Genomic DNA, 18,331 nt, shown 5'->3' with positions numbered 1-18,331 from the left:
ATAGTTGGGATAGGCTCCAGCACACCCGTGACCCTAGTGACAGGATAAGCGGTATAGAAAATGGATGGATGGATAAATTTACATATTTGTGTGCCGCTACCATTGGTCGTCTCACACCATAGATAAAAGTAAAGGGGAATTGCCCCTTGGCAGGTTTCCAGTTTTCACATTAATTGGAAAGGGAAAGTGTTATTTTAGGAAAGAAGTGTAGCCCCGCATCAGTTTATAAAAGTAAAGAAAAACTAAAATATTGAACAACAAATGTTTGATTTTTGCGGCATGTTGTTGCAAACACAGTCCAAACTGTGAGTAGCCTTCCATTAAGAAAGAAAACCCACTATGGAGATGGGAAAAAAACTTAAAATTATAATAACTGTAATTTACCAAAATGCATATTGGCGAGCTTCATAGGTTCTGAGAAAAGGAATAGTGCAAAGAAAAGACTGCCTTTAATATGAAACATGGAGCACGCTTGTTTTTTTTGTTGGGGTGCTTTCATACATTCAACACAGGTTGTCTTGAATCGGTGCAGGGTTTAAGCCATTCTGGAATTAAATGTTCTGTCTAGTAGATAATGACCCAAAACACAAGAATGGCTCATTAAAACATCAAATTATTGTGAATGGTACTTCAATGAACCCTAATCTAAATGCTTTCGATCTTTGGAAGGATCTGAAACGTGCAGTCTTGAAAGGGAACATTTTAAACCCAAAACAGTTCAAGGTGTTAGATTGCTGTTATTAAATCAAAGGTTTGTTTTACAAAATATTACGTAAAGGGTATCTCACGTTTGTCAAGAGCGGTTTCATTCGTTTTCGTCAGTATTTCTGTTGTGCTACAAAAAGAAATGTCTTTTCATCAGTATATCCAGAAGAAGTGAAGCTGTCAAAATGTTTCTCTTGATACTGCAATGTATAATTTTTTTTTTTTTTAACCCTTTGATAGGAAATCCATTTATATTTAATTAAGGCTTCCATTTTCACGTTACTGTTGTTGATTTTTATGAATGCCGGCTTTAAGTATGTGTACGCATGTACATGCTTACATGTTTGCGGTTGTTCGTTTTGTACATCTGCATCCCAGTGTGGGTGAATGACCACTGTATTATGGTGTTAACAGGTTGTTTCAGGGTGTCATTCCAACAGCTGAGCCCCTAACTGGCCTCCCTAAATTTTTTTGAGTTTTCCAGAGGAACCTTTTTTGTTTGTTTGTTTGTTTGTTTTTAACTTTAATAGTTTTGGGAGCGTTGACTCCCACACATGCCTTATGGTATAACATTGTTTCTCCGCCTTTTTTGAGGATTGAGGTGGGCATGTACCATCACTGCACCAAAGCTTGGAAGTATATATGGCAACTCATAACATAATTCAGTTTAATCAGCTCACACAGTCAGGTCAGGCTGTTTTGTATCAGTTCCTCTGGAATGTATTAGCATACAAGACTACATAATAGCTTCAACACTTAAAATGTAAACTAAATGTAGATTTACATGATAGGAACACTGATAAGTGTAACTTTACAATGCCATATCATTCTTCTTTTTCTTTCTCTTTCGGCTTGTCCCATTAGGGGTCGCCACAGCGTGTCATCTTTTTCCGTTTAAGTCTATCTCGTGCATCTTCCTCTCGAACAGACACATGTCTTCCCTCACAACATCCATCAAATCTCATATTAAAATCCAGATCAAAAAGATTTTAACATTGATAATGTGATCATGTAATGTGTGGTTAAATAAAACAGGATGCCCAGTATATGATAAATCTAGAATAAATGTTGAATCAGATGTTCCTGATAATTATAACTGCTCATGTTGTGGGGGTGTTAAAATGTTGTAATTTGGCAAAAGAAGGAAGAGGCTAGAATAATAGCTTTCGTTTGCGGTGAATAAGAGGAGAGGGATTGAAAATTACATCAGATAATGCTGCGTGGAATGGTGGAGGAAAGCACGAGGAGTGAAACTTGGTTTTGAGATAATAACAACAAAGACAAGGTTGAAGGGTAAGGACAAAAATGATAAGGTTAAAAGAGTGATGCAAAAGTCATTTTCTTTCCTTCTGACAGCGTCGTCTTTCACAGCTGTCCAAGAAATCCTGGTTCAGTTGGTCGCTGCCATGGCAACTCTTCTCACTGGTTATCCAATGCCAGGGCAGTAAACCCACAAACCAGGAGACCCATCAAAAACAAGAACATACATCTTCAATTCTTCTAGGCTTGTCTTGTGGAGCAGGCTTTTTTTGCAGTCAGTTTCACACTAAAATACACACGCACACAAAGCATGTCAGTCTGCAAATGAAAATTCATCCCTTCATTCCTTCAGGCTTCTTATCTCATTGTTTCCACCCCTCCTACCCATCCCTCCTCTCCTGCTGGGGTACAGCACTAATCCTCTATTGTGGCAGATGCTTCCTAATATGTGCTCATGTACATTCACAGGAGTGGGAACGAGGAGAAGCTAATGGCTCTGCTTACACCACTTAACGTCAACTGCCACGCGAGTGACGGCCGCAAGGTAAGAACAAATCTTTGCCACGCACAACGAAAACACAGTGAAGCATCACAAGAAAAGTCATTAGGATGACTCGGAGATCTACCTGATGGACTATGCTTATTGGTGCAGGCCTTGGGTGTACCAATATTTCAATCATCAGTCAACTTTGGCAGGCTTTTTAGTAGCCAGGCATCATCAGACAACTAATTTTCTATCACTCTCCCGTTGAATGAATGTGAGCTGGAGCTGGAGATCAGATGACTTTAGCCAAAAGGCAGGAGACGTTGTGGACTGTGTCACCAGCATAACATTCACACCTATGGACAATTTAGTCTTGACTCCCACTCCCTCCTTACTCCCACAGAAAGTGATCAAACTTCCTCCCAATCCTGAGCGAGTTAAAAAAAAAAAAAATCCTGCTCGCCCCTCTCCCACAGTGATTAATCCCGCTGCCTCAAACTTTTGAATCTTTAAAAAAAATCCACTCACTCTCAGATCCACTGAGATCAATCCCTCTCCACCCCAATCTCGAGTGTTTAAAAAAAAAAAATAGTCCTGCCTCCTCCCACTCCCACCGAGATGAATCCCATTCTCTCCCAAACACTTTCCAGAATCCCACTCCCATCCTGCCTTCCTGCCCCCTTAACTTAAATGTTAGGTGTGTGCACTGGCAGTGTGTTAGATTTACATCCAAGGTGTGATTATTGTTTGTTGGAAATAATACCAAATCCCCACGTTTTGACAGTATTGAGGTATTTTAAGGTGTAGTATCAGAGTATGTGAACAATCTAACATAACCCTTTCTCTTATATAGCCTAAACACAAAAAATAAGCGAGTCCGGGATAATTTGCTTCATGAATTCATTTTAAGAGTAGCAGTGAAGGCTGGCAACAAGTATTTCTTGCCTAAATGAATGGTTCAAACACCACCAACATTTTTAAACACTTACTGTAAATAGAAACCAATTTAATGGTTCTCAGGAGTTCATTTTCAGTTGATAAGGAAAAAGAAACAACACGCACTCATTACTAGGTCAGAACCACAAAAGCCAAATCCTTTTATCTATCCCAAAAATCTAATGCACAAGACAGTAATGTGCTTGAAGTTTCAGTTCGTACTGAAAGTGTTACCATCAGGTTTAGACAATCTCACACAGGAATAAGGAAGTACACAGACTAAATACTCTGAAACTGGTGAGGATGATTGAGGTGAGGCGGGTCACATACGGGCAGGGTCAGATAATCATAAGGGTGGAACACACCCAAGCATACCTGAAATGAGGGGATAATTAAACACTAAATCGAGGAAATAATTATAGATCCAAAAATATTCCTTCAAAAATCTTCAGCCATTTCCAACCACATGGAACTGAGGTTTGATTTTCTTCTTCGTCTTCCCATCTTGAAACTCCCAGCCAATGACAAACAAGCTTGAGTACCTTCTTTTGATCTTGCATACTCTTCTGAACCCTGTCAACAGTAATGTTTCATTAAAACTGTTCACCAGTGGAGTTTAGAGACTTGACAGCCACTTTCTCTGACCTTGACTTTGTAGTAGGAAGACAAGAATTACATTAACCAAAGGATGCTTTTACACCTGTTACTGCTTTTCTGTGGTCTTTTGCTGATTAGGGGTTGCAAACTTAGTCCCCATCAGTTTGCTTTCTTTTCAAGTGGCAAAACAAACAGTGTGGGTACAACATATGAGAATACTCTCTTCACAAGGTAGATTGGTATCTAGGTAGGTGAGGAGGTAGACAGACAGATACAGGGCCACTGAGACAGAGACAGATAGCGGGACAGTCAGATAGATTTCTCGGAATATCATGAACTCCTGTTTTAATCTCAGTGTTGTATTGTACAGAATAATAATGTGACAGAGAAGTTCTGCATTGATATAGTTCAACTTCTCTTGAGTGGTGATGTGTTTTTCAGCAGAGTATAAGATAGTTCAGACTGAATCAGTAGTGCCTTTGCTGGTTTCACGAAAGTAGTGCACTTCATTTGCCCTTAATTGCTTCAAGGCATGCTTATTCAGCAACGAATTCCTCACTCTTTGGGCGAGAGGCGGCTTACACCCTGAACAGGTCGTTAGCCAATCGCAAGGCACATAGAAACAGATAACCATTCGCACTCACATTCAGACCTATGGCCATTTTAGCGTCTTCAATTAACACAATTGACAGAGTTCTTAATCCTCGAAGCAGTCGATTTTTCTCAATCCTTAGTAATCTCTTTCTCCACTGCCTGTTACAGTGAGTTCAGTTTTCAAGAGGTAGTAGTTATAACATGCATCTGTTTTGCAGTTAGAGTGGATATAAGGTGGAGCTTTCTCACTACAGCTGAACCACACTAGAGTTTGTATTTCACAGGGCTGAGACAACCAGGTAATTTGTTTCATTTATGTGTTCACAACTTCACATCTGACCAGACAAACCGCACCAAGAGGGAAAACAAGCAAGAGTTAGATGAAAATGAACTAAGGACTGCTAATGTGAACAGCCCCAATGAGTTGTCTCCTATAATTACAGGTACTTTAGAGCTCAGCAGAATGATCTTTAGCAACCCACTTGCGTGACATCACTGTCGTACCCTTATTTGTGTGAGAGGATCTCTGGCCATCATCCTTTGGGAAGTGAAGGCATTAGAGCCATAAAATTCTCTCAAAAATGCAAAACACAAACAAATGGGACCATGAGGTAAGGTGAAACTTAATGATGCTGAAATAGACTACTGAAGGATATTCAACATATCTATCCAGTCCAAGCTTGTTCTAAAGTGACCTCGTGGCGTTGTTTCCATTGCTCTTTAAATTACTCTGACTAAAAGCAGCCAGGCACGGTAGATGGAATATATTTTCACGCCAGTGCAATTTTATCCTTGTTATGGTCTTGTGGATGAAATTAATGTCTTGATGGGGATTACTTTCCACTGCTAACATGAATTAATGGACAAAATCCTCCTTAATGTCTATGGATACAGTGTTGAAAAAAAAAAGACACTTGTCATTCCACACTTTATTAGCAGTTGGTACGTACATGCAGCAGATACACACGTTCATAGATATATTTTTACATATACTGTAAATTTGATTTGCCAGAATTAAAAAGTTAGATAACAAATTGAGCAGTGGATCCTCGTCTTCGGTGCAGAGGAATTTTGTCCACTGTTTTGAGGTCGCTTGTGTTTATGTTGACTGGTGTGTCATTTGGGGCATTTCCCCAGATAAACAGAGCAACAGTTATGTCTTAAATATCTGTCATCTGAAAAACAGAAAATGGAATGACTATGATTTGGATCTTAAGTCTCAATTGCAAGAGAAATAAAGACCTAACTTGGATTAAAACTGTGAAGATTGATTAAAATTACACATTTATATTGCATATAGCAAAATACAGTAAGATTACACACATAATTTCCAGCCTGATTTCACATTGACGTTTTTAGCCGTTATAATTGAATTTGTTCTGGTTTCAAATTCCAGCTCCAAGTCTCATCACATTCCTTCAAACACAAGCATCTCCATAATGTAGAAAACAGACAAATAAGCAGCATTAATGAACCAAAGATTTTCACTGGAAGCTCTTGTTGAAAGACTCTTTGTCCTATTGATGCAATCGTATTTCTCTCATTGCTGGAAAAGTTATAGCTGCATTGAGCTATTGGACCATCAATATTGTGTACGTGTGTGAATATGTGACTGTGGGCACTCATGTGATTGAGGGCCTATAAGTGAGGATATTATTAACACAGCTGAGTAGAGAGTGTTGTGAAGTTGCCGCTCTTGAATTCACCCATATGCATACATACACCCATTGCTTCTTCTGGAAATAACCCTTTTGACTGAATAGTCATTGGGGTGCACACACACGCAATTTCATTAATATTTGTTTTGTACAATAGTTATATTCCTTTTGAAAAATGACACTGGTAGACTCTTTGCAGATTGTATTTAGTCATCATCAAATACATCCCATCTTAAAAATCAAATCTCTTGGAAAATAGAGATCTTGCTTTAGCGAAAAGTGTCTTTATGGCAGATGATTGACAGTCAGGTAGACAAAGAAAGAGAAAACGGGGTGATTGAAGACGTTTAAATGTTTATTATGAGAGATTAGAATATCTTCCAGAGACCACCAATCAGAAATTTAAGTTTGATCATCTTTATTGCCTGGGAAATTTTAGTATTTTTATTCAAGACGATGTGCAGTCTAATGATTTTTTCTTTTACTTTGGATAGGTTAATGTCATCACACGTGAGGTATTATGCACACAGTTAAACACAAAAACAATATTGTCCCAGTCATTGTTTACCTTCCAAGATACATCTTGTTGCATTGTTCTGACAACCACTGACAGCTAGCAGTCATTGTTGTCATGGGAACATCTTGACATGAATATTTAACAGAGCGAATGACGAGGGAGAGTAAGAACAATGCAGTGGCACTACAAAGCACGTAGTAACAGTGCAATAGTTTGTCATTTATATTTTCGGTAGCTGCCATTTTCAGTTGCGCTCTTGGAATTGTTGCACTTCTTTGCTTGTGTGAATCGTCACAATGGCTGCATGCACGTTTCTGTCGAGAGACAGCAAATGGCTAATTTTGCGCATAAAGGCAGAATGAGAAATTAGTCTTTTCAATTTGGCTGAAGCTTACCGTTCACATCGTTCTCCTGCTGCCTTTATTTCATCACTGTGTGTGCTTGCACAAAAGCTTTTAGATGATTAAAAACAACAAAGTTGCAGTATTACCTTTGTTCACTTGCAGTCTCACGATGTGTGTATTTAAAATGTAGCCACCAGGACATTGTAGAGTGGCAGTATGGCATTTAGGGTAGTTGAATCTTAGCAGTTTACTGTAGCTCAGACATTTCATTCCCCATAGACAATGTAGCCTTTCTCCCCCCACACAACATAACATAAGCACCAGCAAGAAAATGTCATCTGTAATTATTCAAATATCCGTTCAAAAGTAATTTATATCCAGGCTTGTTCTCCCGTATCATCTGTCATCCAGATTTTCCTCGTGTATTTTATTTCCTATCCACTTGTTCTAAAAATCCCTCTCAGGATGTTGTGTTACATATGTTTTTGCAGGATGAGCACACATTATGTGGTCTCATCATGCAAAAGAATTGTTAACAGCTTGAGCTGACCTTAATCTTGCCATCTGCATTGTTGTGGTGGCAAGGATACTGTGCTTATATAAACTAAACACACACACGGTCATCAAAAAAAAAAAAAAAAAAGCTTGTGGTTCCGATTTCTCGACCAACCCTAAAAATTCCCACTGACCCAAACATTTGTACACCACATAATAACCACAGCGGGAGCTGCTACGGAAGCAGAGACTTTAGTTGGGTGTTTGATAGCATCTGCACCGAGCGGCGGCTTTGCGGTGTGGCACTTCCTCGTGCACAGTGCTGCACCTTGATTACTATTGGTTGCCAGGTCGTTATTGCCAGATCGTTCTGTGTATGTGCATTCACGAGCGTCAGCTAGCATAACTGCTTCATCCCATGTTAGCGTTACTGAGCCATATCAAGTCAAGTCACATTTTCATGTTTTGCCATGTCCGATTTTTGACATTGTTTCATGTATTTTTGACCAAGCCTTTTGCCTTGTGATTTTTGTACCGCCGCACGGTTGGACTGCCTTCCCTTATATGACCTCTGCCTGGCAATAAAAATTCGTAATGCCTGCATCCGTGCGACAAAATCAAGTTTATTTATCATCTCTGCTAATATTCCGGTGTTTCGCAATGCGAGACGGCATCATGAATTTTGATCTCGTTATGCATGAGAGAACGTGAATTAACGAGAACTCCATGTCCTGGAGACGGACTAGAAATATTAAAAAAGAAAAATACCGACCCTAGTCATGAAATGTACGAAATCGGAACCACAACTTTTTTTGGGGCGGCCTAATGTTGCCTTTCAATTTGACATTTTCCTTTATTAAATAATCACTATGAACACAAGTAAGAGGCTGTTGCTATGAAGAAATGTATAATATTGGATGGTCCACCCAAGGCAGCTTTTCTTCATTTCAATACACATACATACTGTGTCCCACTCGTATGACAAGCTTATACTATTCATTCTGACATGGCCATGATCCAAGAGTACGTGTGTGTTGCTAGTATCTAACACAAAAATATGTACCGGTAGTATCTCAGAATCTCATTAAATCTTTACATGCATTTGTACATGCTTAGTTTACAACAAGGACATGGCAGGAAGGCGAATGCACAAGCTCACGCAATGACACTGCATTTACAATGAGGATGATGACTAACGTGCCCTGCTTCTTCCAAATGCTGCTGTCAGAGCTTGTACAAAAGGGCCTTAACCCAACTTCGCCTTACAGCGTGCAGTCACTAAACACGATGCATGTTTCAAGAAGTCACCAAAATATAAAATGCTTACCTGGACCATGTTCCAACAAAAAATGGCCAAGTTCGCATCAAGTGTTGTTATTGTCTGGTTAATTTAAATAAAGATGTACGGATACCTCTTTTTGCACAGACCAGGTGCGAGTACAAGTACTTAAATTTTGAGTACTTGCGAATACCAAGTACCAATACTTAATAATGCTGCAACTTGTCGGGTGACTGGCTCCTGAGCATCATCCATTTTTCAGAGCACTTGGCTTTATTGTGGTCATCCGGGTTCATATTTATAAATATCGTATACGGTATAAATGTCAGACTTATCACTCAAGTGAACTTAAAATGCATAGGTGTATATGTGAGTGAGTAATTTTTTCTTTTTTTTTTTTTTACATGTGCCCTTTGATTTGCTCGCAACCAGTTCAGGGTGTACCCCTCCACTCTCCCGAAGATAGCCGGTATAGGGTCCAGCAAACCCCCAACACCCCAGTGAGAATAACCTGTACATAAAATGGATGGCTGCATGGATTTCATTTATTAAGGGGAAAAAAGCTATTCAAAGTTATCTGTCCCTGTGTGAAAAAGTAATGGGCCGCTAAACTTAATAACTGGTCGGGCCATCCATAGAAGCAACAACTGAAATCAAGCGTTTTCTATTAATGGCAATGAGTCACACCTCTATGGAGATATTTTGGTCAACTCTTGCTTGCGGAATTGTTTGACTTCAGCGAAAATGGAGGGCTTTCACTCAGAAAACGTCCTGTTTAAGGTCATGCCACTGAATTTCAATTGGATTCAAGTCTGGACTTTGACTGGGCCTCTCGCAAAACTTCTTTTTTTTTTTTAATTTTTTTTTTTTTTAAGCCATTCAGAAGTTGACTTGCCGGTGTGTTTTGGATCATTATCCTGCTGCATAATCCAAAGGTGCTTCATCTTCAGGTGTACTAATGGCTGTGCATTCTCCTTCAGGCTTTTCTGTTAAAGAGCAGAATTCATGCTTTCATCATTCACAGCAAGTTGTCCAGTTCCTGAACGTGAGAGTCAACCCAAGATCATCACACTCCCACCGCCATATTTGACTCTTGGTGTGGTGTTCTTTTTCTTAAATGCCGTGCTACATTTATGCCAGATATAATGAGACACACATCATAAAAAAAGTCCAAAAAGTATTCTCACCAAAGTCTTGGGAATCATTTTCCAAAATTAAAGTCAGCATTCAATTTTAGCTAAAAAAAAGGTTAGATTTTTGTTCATTCTTGGTGGCTTGATAAACTCGCCAGTGTAATTTTTCAAAACTGTAAAAGTGACCACTGCAGTGATTATTGATTATTGCAAGACATGCGTATTTACAGAGAAACTGTGTGTGTGTGTGTGTGTGTGGGGGGGGGGGGGGGGGGGCTGAAAATAATTTCATCTCCAAAAGTTGGACGCTGTAAAATTGGGGAACCACTGCAGTAGTGACATAATAATAACTAATTTAGTAGTATAATGGTTAACCAACTTTACCATGTTTATTGTTCTCCTTTCACATGTTGTATAACACTTGTTGTCGATGGTCCGAAACTCTTGCAAAAAAAAAAAAAATGTCCACAAAAGGCAAGGAACAAATAAAACAGATTTTTAATCCTTGCTGAAATGAGAATGCTGACATTGTGCATTGGACCGTAGAGACAGACATGTTGATCAGAATCTGAATTGTACAACTTTATGGGTGTTTGACTTAAAGAGCCACCATAGAACAATAATCTCAGATACCTGGAACATTGCAGTGTGGAATTTTACAGAATAGCAGGATTATCAATTTAATAATTGAAGCAGTTTATAATCACTTTTTAGTCTTTGGGTACCTGTAAAATTTGTTTTATATGACTATTTTCATGACTTTTTACTTTGATTGAATCCTGGGTCTTGTTTTTTTCCCCCATAATTTCCAGTAGTGTCCTGTATAAGGGAAGAATGACTTTTAGTTACAAAATGCACAGCCAGTTGAAGTGTCTCATTTCCATGGCCTCTTAAAGCATTTATTACTGCAGCTTTACATCACTTTAATGACGGAAGTCTACTCTTTATTGCTGCAGTCTGGTTCAGGCATGGAATAATAACTTACTGGCTGCAGGATTTTGACATGAAAAAAACCTGACTGATAGTCCAAAAATCAGGAGTCTTTGCTGTTGTGTGCCAATGCACAAATCCTTGTGAACATTACCAAGTTATTTACAAAATATCCTTGTATGTTTCTAAACCCCTCCTCCTAGTGACCTTGCCCTCTCTTTGTGCCTCTCCAGTCGACTCCTCTCCACCTGGCAGCAGGCTACAACAGGGTGAGGATAGTTCAGCTGTTACTACAGCATGGAGCAGACGTTCACGCCAAGGACAAGGGGTACGTCCAGTACTGTGTATATGAGGCCAACAAAGCTGTGGAATGAACTACATTCAAATTAAAGAAACTCAAAACTGTCAAACTTGTCTCTCTTGCAATTGGTAATGCTGAATGAAGAGGATCTACGCCATTGAGGCCCCTCCAAAACTATGGGAACGGCAAGGTCAAGTCTGTGTTTGAACAAAAGTTCCTATGACCGAAGATGTTAAACACATTTAGATGTGAATACCATTAAATAAAAGCAGGTGTTCTGAACTTTTGTGTCATATTCATCTCTTGATCTGAAAGTTTCTTCAGTACGCAACAAAAACAAAGGAATTGACCTTGCAGTTCCAATACTTTTAGAGGGGACTCTATAGGGATAATTCATCACTGTAAGTCCTCCCAAGTTTCTATTTTGAGCCACCGTGGGCCAAAAATATTTTCAGCAACAATATCTAAAAATGTTACCTTTTAAAATATCAGTGTCACAGCCATGCAGATGGTAGGTAAGCTCGGAAAAATGAATAACTTCTCGGTCAACCTTGCTGTTCTGTAATATTGGTAGACTAGACATGACACATCGTGTGTTGTGTTAGCACAAGTATAAGACTCAGTGGGACTTGGACGAACCTTGCAGATTTTTAATGATAATGGTCAGACAACGTTAATTTTAGGACCTGATGATATTACACCGATACATTCGGTTACCTATATTAAAGGTCATGGAGCCTAAAAGCAATTAATTCCTTCCCGTTACTTTAATTATTCAACTAATTTTCCTGAAATGATTTGCCCATTGCTATATTTAATACATACACATCAGTCAAACCGCTAAGCACGTCTAAGATTGGCCACAGGAGTTGATATGCTAGTACATCTGCTATTAATTAGGAAACGCACTAACAATTATCTAACTAGTTCATGGATGTTAATGTTAAATGTATTGTGCGATTTAATGTGGACATCAACATGTATTTGAGCAGTGGAAAGAAATGTTTTTCCATCAAGAAAATTATTTTGCCTCATTGTACAGAGTCTCTTAGATTGCTTAATTTATGTTAACATTTTTAAAAATCATCTAGGAGCAGGGGGCGAGGGATCCTCTCAGCCCCCCATCCGCCTACAATCTTTCTTGTCTCTTCCCCCACCTGTTTCATACCTTTGAAGTTTGGATGTCTGTTTATTTTCCTGAATGATTGATTGTATACAAATACTAAAAGTACATGCGTCATTTACACATTCTGCCCTCATGGTGATTTTCACTGAAATTAATATAGTTATTGTAGTTATCTGCAAATTTCAATGTACAGTATGTGTGGCAGAATTGCTGCGTTATGAAACATGAGCCTGTCAAGCTTCATCATAGTCGTCATACAAATACATATTATAAATGATAAAAGAATGCCTTTTGGAATTGTGTATGACCATCCATATGTTACTTTGTTGAAGCAGTTGTTTTGTGTGTTTCAGTGGTCTGGTGCCACTACATAATGCTTGCTCCTATGGACACTATGAAGTTACAGAGCTGCTGCTAAAGGTGACATGAACACATGTCAAAGTAACCATCCTGTAGATGAACACGAAGCCCCCCAGATATAATGTATATTTAGAAAAACTCATATTCTTCCACCCATCTGCCAGCACGGTGCCTGTGTGAACGCTATGGACTTGTGGCAATTCACCCCGCTGCACGAGGCGGCATCCAAAAACCGCATAGAGGTTTGCTCCCTTCTGCTGAGCCATGGTGCCGACCCTACCCTGCTCAACTGCCACAGCAAGAGCTCCTTGGACATGGCGCCAACTCCTGAGCTCAAGGAGAGGCTCTCATGTGAGTGTGGAACTTCATTTACATTTAATGCCCAACGTTGTTGCTCTTACAAATATTTACTCAGCACTTTTGGGAAGGTTTTACTTATACAAGCCATTCGATAGGTGAGCACACGTGAGGCCAAAGGCACATTAAAAATGTATTGTGTGGTCCTGGATGAGTTTAAGCGGTCAAGATCAAGGTGCTTTTATTGCCAATTCTTCATTGTGCGTAACACATAAAGACGATTGAAGTTACGGTTTATAAGGGCTCGCTGTGCTCCAAAGACGGTACAAATTATATCAATATAAAAGGATAACTAAAACTATGGTATATAAAGTATAAAAAGTATTAATTGAATGTTCAATAAGTCTCCAGCTAAGTCATTTTTTTGCATTATAGTTTAAGATTAAGTTTTTTTTTTTTACATTGGTCAGGTGACTAATTGGAACAATACAAATTTTCTAATATTTTTACCGTCCTTGTGCATCTATATGTGACTTGTAGTTTAAGTTCATTTCTGTGCTACGTCTTTTTTTTGCATGCAGTACGAGTTGCAACAGTCAGACTGAATGTCTAGTTATTTTCATTTGGACATAATTTCCTTGTACGACTTGAAATTAATGAATCAGCTGTTCTTTCACATTTTTTTTAATTATAGATGGAAGTACATATTCAAAAATGTTTTTTTCAACATGGATTATTTAATTTGAAGAATATTTAGATTTATTTCATTTTATTGCACAAAAATGTAATAAACGATGCCTCTGCTGAGTCCAGTCAAGTCTTGCCCTTGTCATGACACAATCTACTGAGAACCAAGTTTAAACAATTGAAAGAAATCTTTACAATCAAGTAATTCACTTAATGATCTTATTCTCATCCATCTCATGTTATTGTTGTGTTATTAATGTTTCCTTGGCAACAAGGAGCTGTAGCTAATAATTATTTTGACGCATTAAGGTTTCACTTTGCTCACGCAGATGGTGACTGCACTTACGTCACTGCAGCTATTCCGTGTGCAGTTTCCTTTTATACTCGTGCGAAACCAGTCTGCCCAGTTTTGAGGTGTCACTACGGATGTTTTGGCTCAGACACCACTGCATTATTGGCCATTTCCATTAGCCATTTTGACTTCCCTTTCCAGAACAAGGAACAAAGCAAGAACAACACCGACCGTTGAACAGTGTCTGCTAGAACAAATTAACCTAGATGACCCGATGATACATTTAACTATGCTGCAAAATCTTTCTAGACGGCCAACACAGCATGTGACTAGAATGGCCCAAGCTACAGGCAGCAACAACCTTTGGCATGTGCGCGCCAATTGACGCATAGGGGCTCGGCGTCCCAATACCTCGGTCATGCGGTGCAATGCCAGCGCTGTCTGCTGTGTGAGCATGGCAGTATAAAGAGGCCTTTAACCTGTCATCGCCTCACTTTATTGATTGGTTAGAATGGTTTGACCCGGGCTTTACTCCATTTTATGTCAGTTGGAGTTCTTATATTGGTAATGTTTCGGGCCCGTGGGGATGATGACTTGTTTCCGCTCTTGTTGTTGGCTCTCGCACAAAACTTTGAAGTTATGTTTGTGAAATATGGGTACCCTGCAGGATCATTGCAATCCAAAAACATAGTGTTATGGTTTTGTTTGAACTCATTTTTTTCTGACGTTCTATTATGTAGTGCTACACTATTTTGCAGCCCTCTGCAGTCCACATTGCAATAAAGAGTTCAGATGAACTTGAAAGTTGCTCAGAGTTACAAGATGAAAACCTTCAGAGTTTTTTCTTTTATGCTGACATGTTGACATTTACTTCTGTGTGTGTGGATGTGCCTGCACGTGTAGATGAGTTTAAGGGCCATTCACTGCTTCAAGCCGCTCGGGAAGCTGACATGGCCAAGGCCAAGAGGAGCCTGGCGCTGGAGATCATCAACTTCAAACACCCTCACACACACGAGACAGCGCTAGTAAGACACGCAACAATTACACTGCACGGGCTGATCTTTACACCACTGCAGGGATGTTCAAGTCTCTGAGTGCTGGTGTGTGTTTTCAGCATTGTGCAGTAGCATCGCCACACCCCAAGAGGAAACAAGTGACAGAATTGTTACTGAGAAAGGGGGCCAATGTCAATGAAAAGAATAAAGAGTGAGTTCTGCACAATTACAAACAATTTATTTGATGATGTTGCTGGGAATAAACACATATATAGTCCCATGTTAAAAAGCAACCAGGTTTCTGGTGTTCACTAGATACCATTCCAACTGTTATCCGTTTGTGTGTGTGTAGAGGATGTAGGACGAGGAAAATAGCAACAGGCAAAGCACTCGCTAAAAAAACTTGCAATAAGACCTTGGGCTCAAACAACCTCAAGCACCTTAGGTGTAGTGTAATTCCTGATCCTGGACCATGATATTTTATCAAGGCAATTGGGAACTGTTCTAATTTGTAAAAAGAAATGCAGGATATGTATCTCATTGTTATTTTGAATGTGGTTGTTGCAACGACAACTGTAAGAAATCTTACTTGTCCCCTATTGTAGTTTCATGACACCTCTCCATGTGGCAGCAGAAAGAGCTCATAATGACATTATGGAGGTGCTACAGAAACATGGCGCGAAGGTACATTTTTATTTATCGGTCTGTTTATTTCATTACTCTTTTATTCACTTTACTTTACTTTACTTTCACTAAGACTGACTTCTGCTAATCTCAACACATGTAAAATGAGTATGAGAATTGTTTCTATTTTGGTGTTTAGTTACATGTCTGCAGCATGCACCCATTAGAAAATGATGGCTGTGGGGTGAATGATTTTCAGTGGATAGGAAATCTATACTGTTGTGCGACCTAAACACAGACGCATCTCAGACAAATGCAAGTTTGATCGTGCTGAAAATGTGTAATGATGTAAGATAATAAAATGGTTGCTTATGTATGAGAGGTATGGTTACTTTTGTGAGGTATTGAATGTTGTTCCCTATGATAATCCTCATGCCTAAATGTACCAGTTGCTTTAAACGCTGATGTTCTGTGTGTGTGTACATATATTAATGTAAATTCTGGAAGGAGCATTTGATGTCAATTGCTGGTAAATGTAGCAAAACAAAATATCCAACAAATGTCAGTTTTGTTTCCTTTGTGCTGACTCTTTTGCTAGGCTGTCTTAACTATGTTCATTAATCAAATCATAACACGGAGGTTTTTGCAGGTGAATGCTCTGGACACACTGGGTCAGACGGCATTGCACCGTGCCGCGCTGGCAGGCCATTTGCAGACCTGCCGGCTGTTGCTAGGATACGGGGCAGACGCCTCACTGGTGTCGCTGCAGGGCTTCACCGCTGCTCAGATGGGAAATGAGGCCGTTCAGCAGATACTCAATGGTATGCTGGTGAGATTGTGTTTTTGTTGCCATGCCAAAGTTCAATAAGAGATAAACTTGAAGGTCATTATTGTCATGAAACAAAAATAATAAGTTCTACGTATTGGTCTACTGCAGTTTTTGCATATAAGTACAAAAATATGCAGGGTTCATTGTTTTAAATATGAATATCTAGGGACGTACGTGTCCTAAGCCAGCAATTAATCAAGTAGGACTCGTGGTAGAAATATAAAGTATGAAAATGCCATGAACATATTCAAACCAACATAGCTTTTCTAATTGATTTTGCTACGCCGAACAAATGTTCAATATTCATGCGCCGCCTGTGGCACGACACACATTTTCCTTTTTTCCTTCCACTTCAAAATGTTTGTGCCACATCATATCTGATTTCCAGTTCGGTGTATTTCTTTTCAACTTTATTATCTTAGAGCATTTGCCTCGCAGTTCTGAGAATCAGAGCTCAAGCCCCCGGTCCCACCTGTGTGGAGTTCGCATTTTCTTCCCGTGCCTGCCTGGGTTTTCTCCAGGCACATCCCAAAAACATCTATTAATCGGGAACTTTCAATTCTCCTAAGCGGTGTTTGTGAGTGGGAATGGTTACTTGTTTCTCTGTGCCCTGGGATTGGCTGGCACTCCCTCAATGCTTGTGAGGATAAGCATCTTAGATACAGGATGTAAATTTTCTCTACATGTTCCTGTTTGGCTATATATGAGCATATTCTAACACAATGCTTTTCCCTTGCTACTTAATGGTATAGTTTGCCTTGGAGGAAAAAAAAAAAAGGAAAACATTAAGCATATAATGTAGTTTTGGACATCTCATTTAAATTTGAGATTATTTGAAGGACAGTTGTCTGTTATAGCACTGTATTTGGGGGGCGGGGAATATCTTATATATAATATAATGGGGAAGTTATACATTTTTCCTATAGATTAATTGTCAGTCAAAAGACAGTTATATTTATGTAAAGTATAATTCTTTTTGTACATGATATACACTTGTAAATAAGTGCAGGATTCCCTGAGGGATACATTTTGATTGTGAGAATCAAGTGTGGGTATTATTTTTGGTTTCTTTTCAGAATCAATGTCAATAGACTAGAGCAAAATAGATACACTCTCCATACTTGCATTCTTTCTAAGAAAATATCGTGTTGATTTCGTGACATTTTAAGTGTATGCAAATAATTCTTTTTTTATTCATCTTTGTAGAAAATGTCCCTGTCAGAAACTCAGATGTGGACTACAGACTTCTAGAAGCTGCAAAAGCGGGGGACTTGGACACTGTCAAGGTTACTCAGTTTGTGTTTAGTTTCAAATAGTGTCGCTTGCAAATTCATTTCAATTAGTAAGCATAAATTTATGTCTATAAAAGCCCAGGGCTATTATTATGTGTGAAATCCCCAAATCTGTTCAACTCAAACAAAATATTTGTAACATCACCTTATTTTCAATTTATATCTTTCTATATTTGCTAAACCGCTGCCAGTAGGGGTTAGCGCTGTATGATGAATGAATAAAATTTAAGGAAGATGTTTTCTTTTCAGATAGTATCAAATATGATGGTTACACAAAGGGAATCGTCACAACCCTTACTAAGTTGATTTGTAAATCAGTCAGTAAGATTTAAGAAGAATCCATAAGCAGTTGGGTTCCGTGATTTGGATGCTTTCCTTTAATTTGTTCTTCAAGATGGGTTTAAAACTTTCTGCACTCTCCAAATTTTCAATTTCATGGAATTGATTTTCCATCTCGAGGATTTGGCTATGGAACAAAGTAACTCTTTTGTGTGCATGACTTATTATCCGTTTGTACTGTTTGTCTGCTTTGATGTTAAATTAGGAAGTTATTTTTTTCGGGAAGGAGACAAAAATTCAAATTTATAATTCTGTGG

The 18,331-nt window shown here is 38.9% G+C and overlaps 1 protein-coding gene across 1 annotated transcript in view; it reads left to right on the top strand.

Annotated features, from left to right (window-relative positions):
- The window catches only part of tnksa (tankyrase, TRF1-interacting ankyrin-related ADP-ribose polymerase a), a 70,337-nt gene that overhangs the window by 30,895 nt on the left and 21,111 nt on the right, over positions 1 to 18,331 (top strand). Inside the window, exons 6-14 of the mRNA XM_061800639.1 lie at positions 2,434 to 2,509; positions 11,166 to 11,260; positions 12,713 to 12,779; positions 12,884 to 13,070; positions 14,899 to 15,020; positions 15,110 to 15,201; positions 15,596 to 15,674; positions 16,264 to 16,435; positions 17,650 to 17,729. Coding sequence (XP_061656623.1) covers positions 2,434 to 2,509; positions 11,166 to 11,260; positions 12,713 to 12,779; positions 12,884 to 13,070; positions 14,899 to 15,020; positions 15,110 to 15,201; positions 15,596 to 15,674; positions 16,264 to 16,435; positions 17,650 to 17,729 — 970 coding nt within the window. The remainder of the gene's footprint in view (positions 1 to 2,433; positions 2,510 to 11,165; positions 11,261 to 12,712; positions 12,780 to 12,883; positions 13,071 to 14,898; positions 15,021 to 15,109; positions 15,202 to 15,595; positions 15,675 to 16,263; positions 16,436 to 17,649; positions 17,730 to 18,331) is intronic.

The sequence above is a fragment of the Syngnathoides biaculeatus genome, chromosome 17, assembly GCF_019802595.1.
Source record: "Syngnathoides biaculeatus isolate LvHL_M chromosome 17, ASM1980259v1, whole genome shotgun sequence".
Classification (NCBI taxonomy): domain Eukaryota; kingdom Metazoa; phylum Chordata; class Actinopteri; order Syngnathiformes; family Syngnathidae; genus Syngnathoides; species Syngnathoides biaculeatus.
The sequence above is the reverse complement of the archived record's forward strand: the minus strand, read 5'-3'. Positions and strand labels throughout refer to the sequence as shown.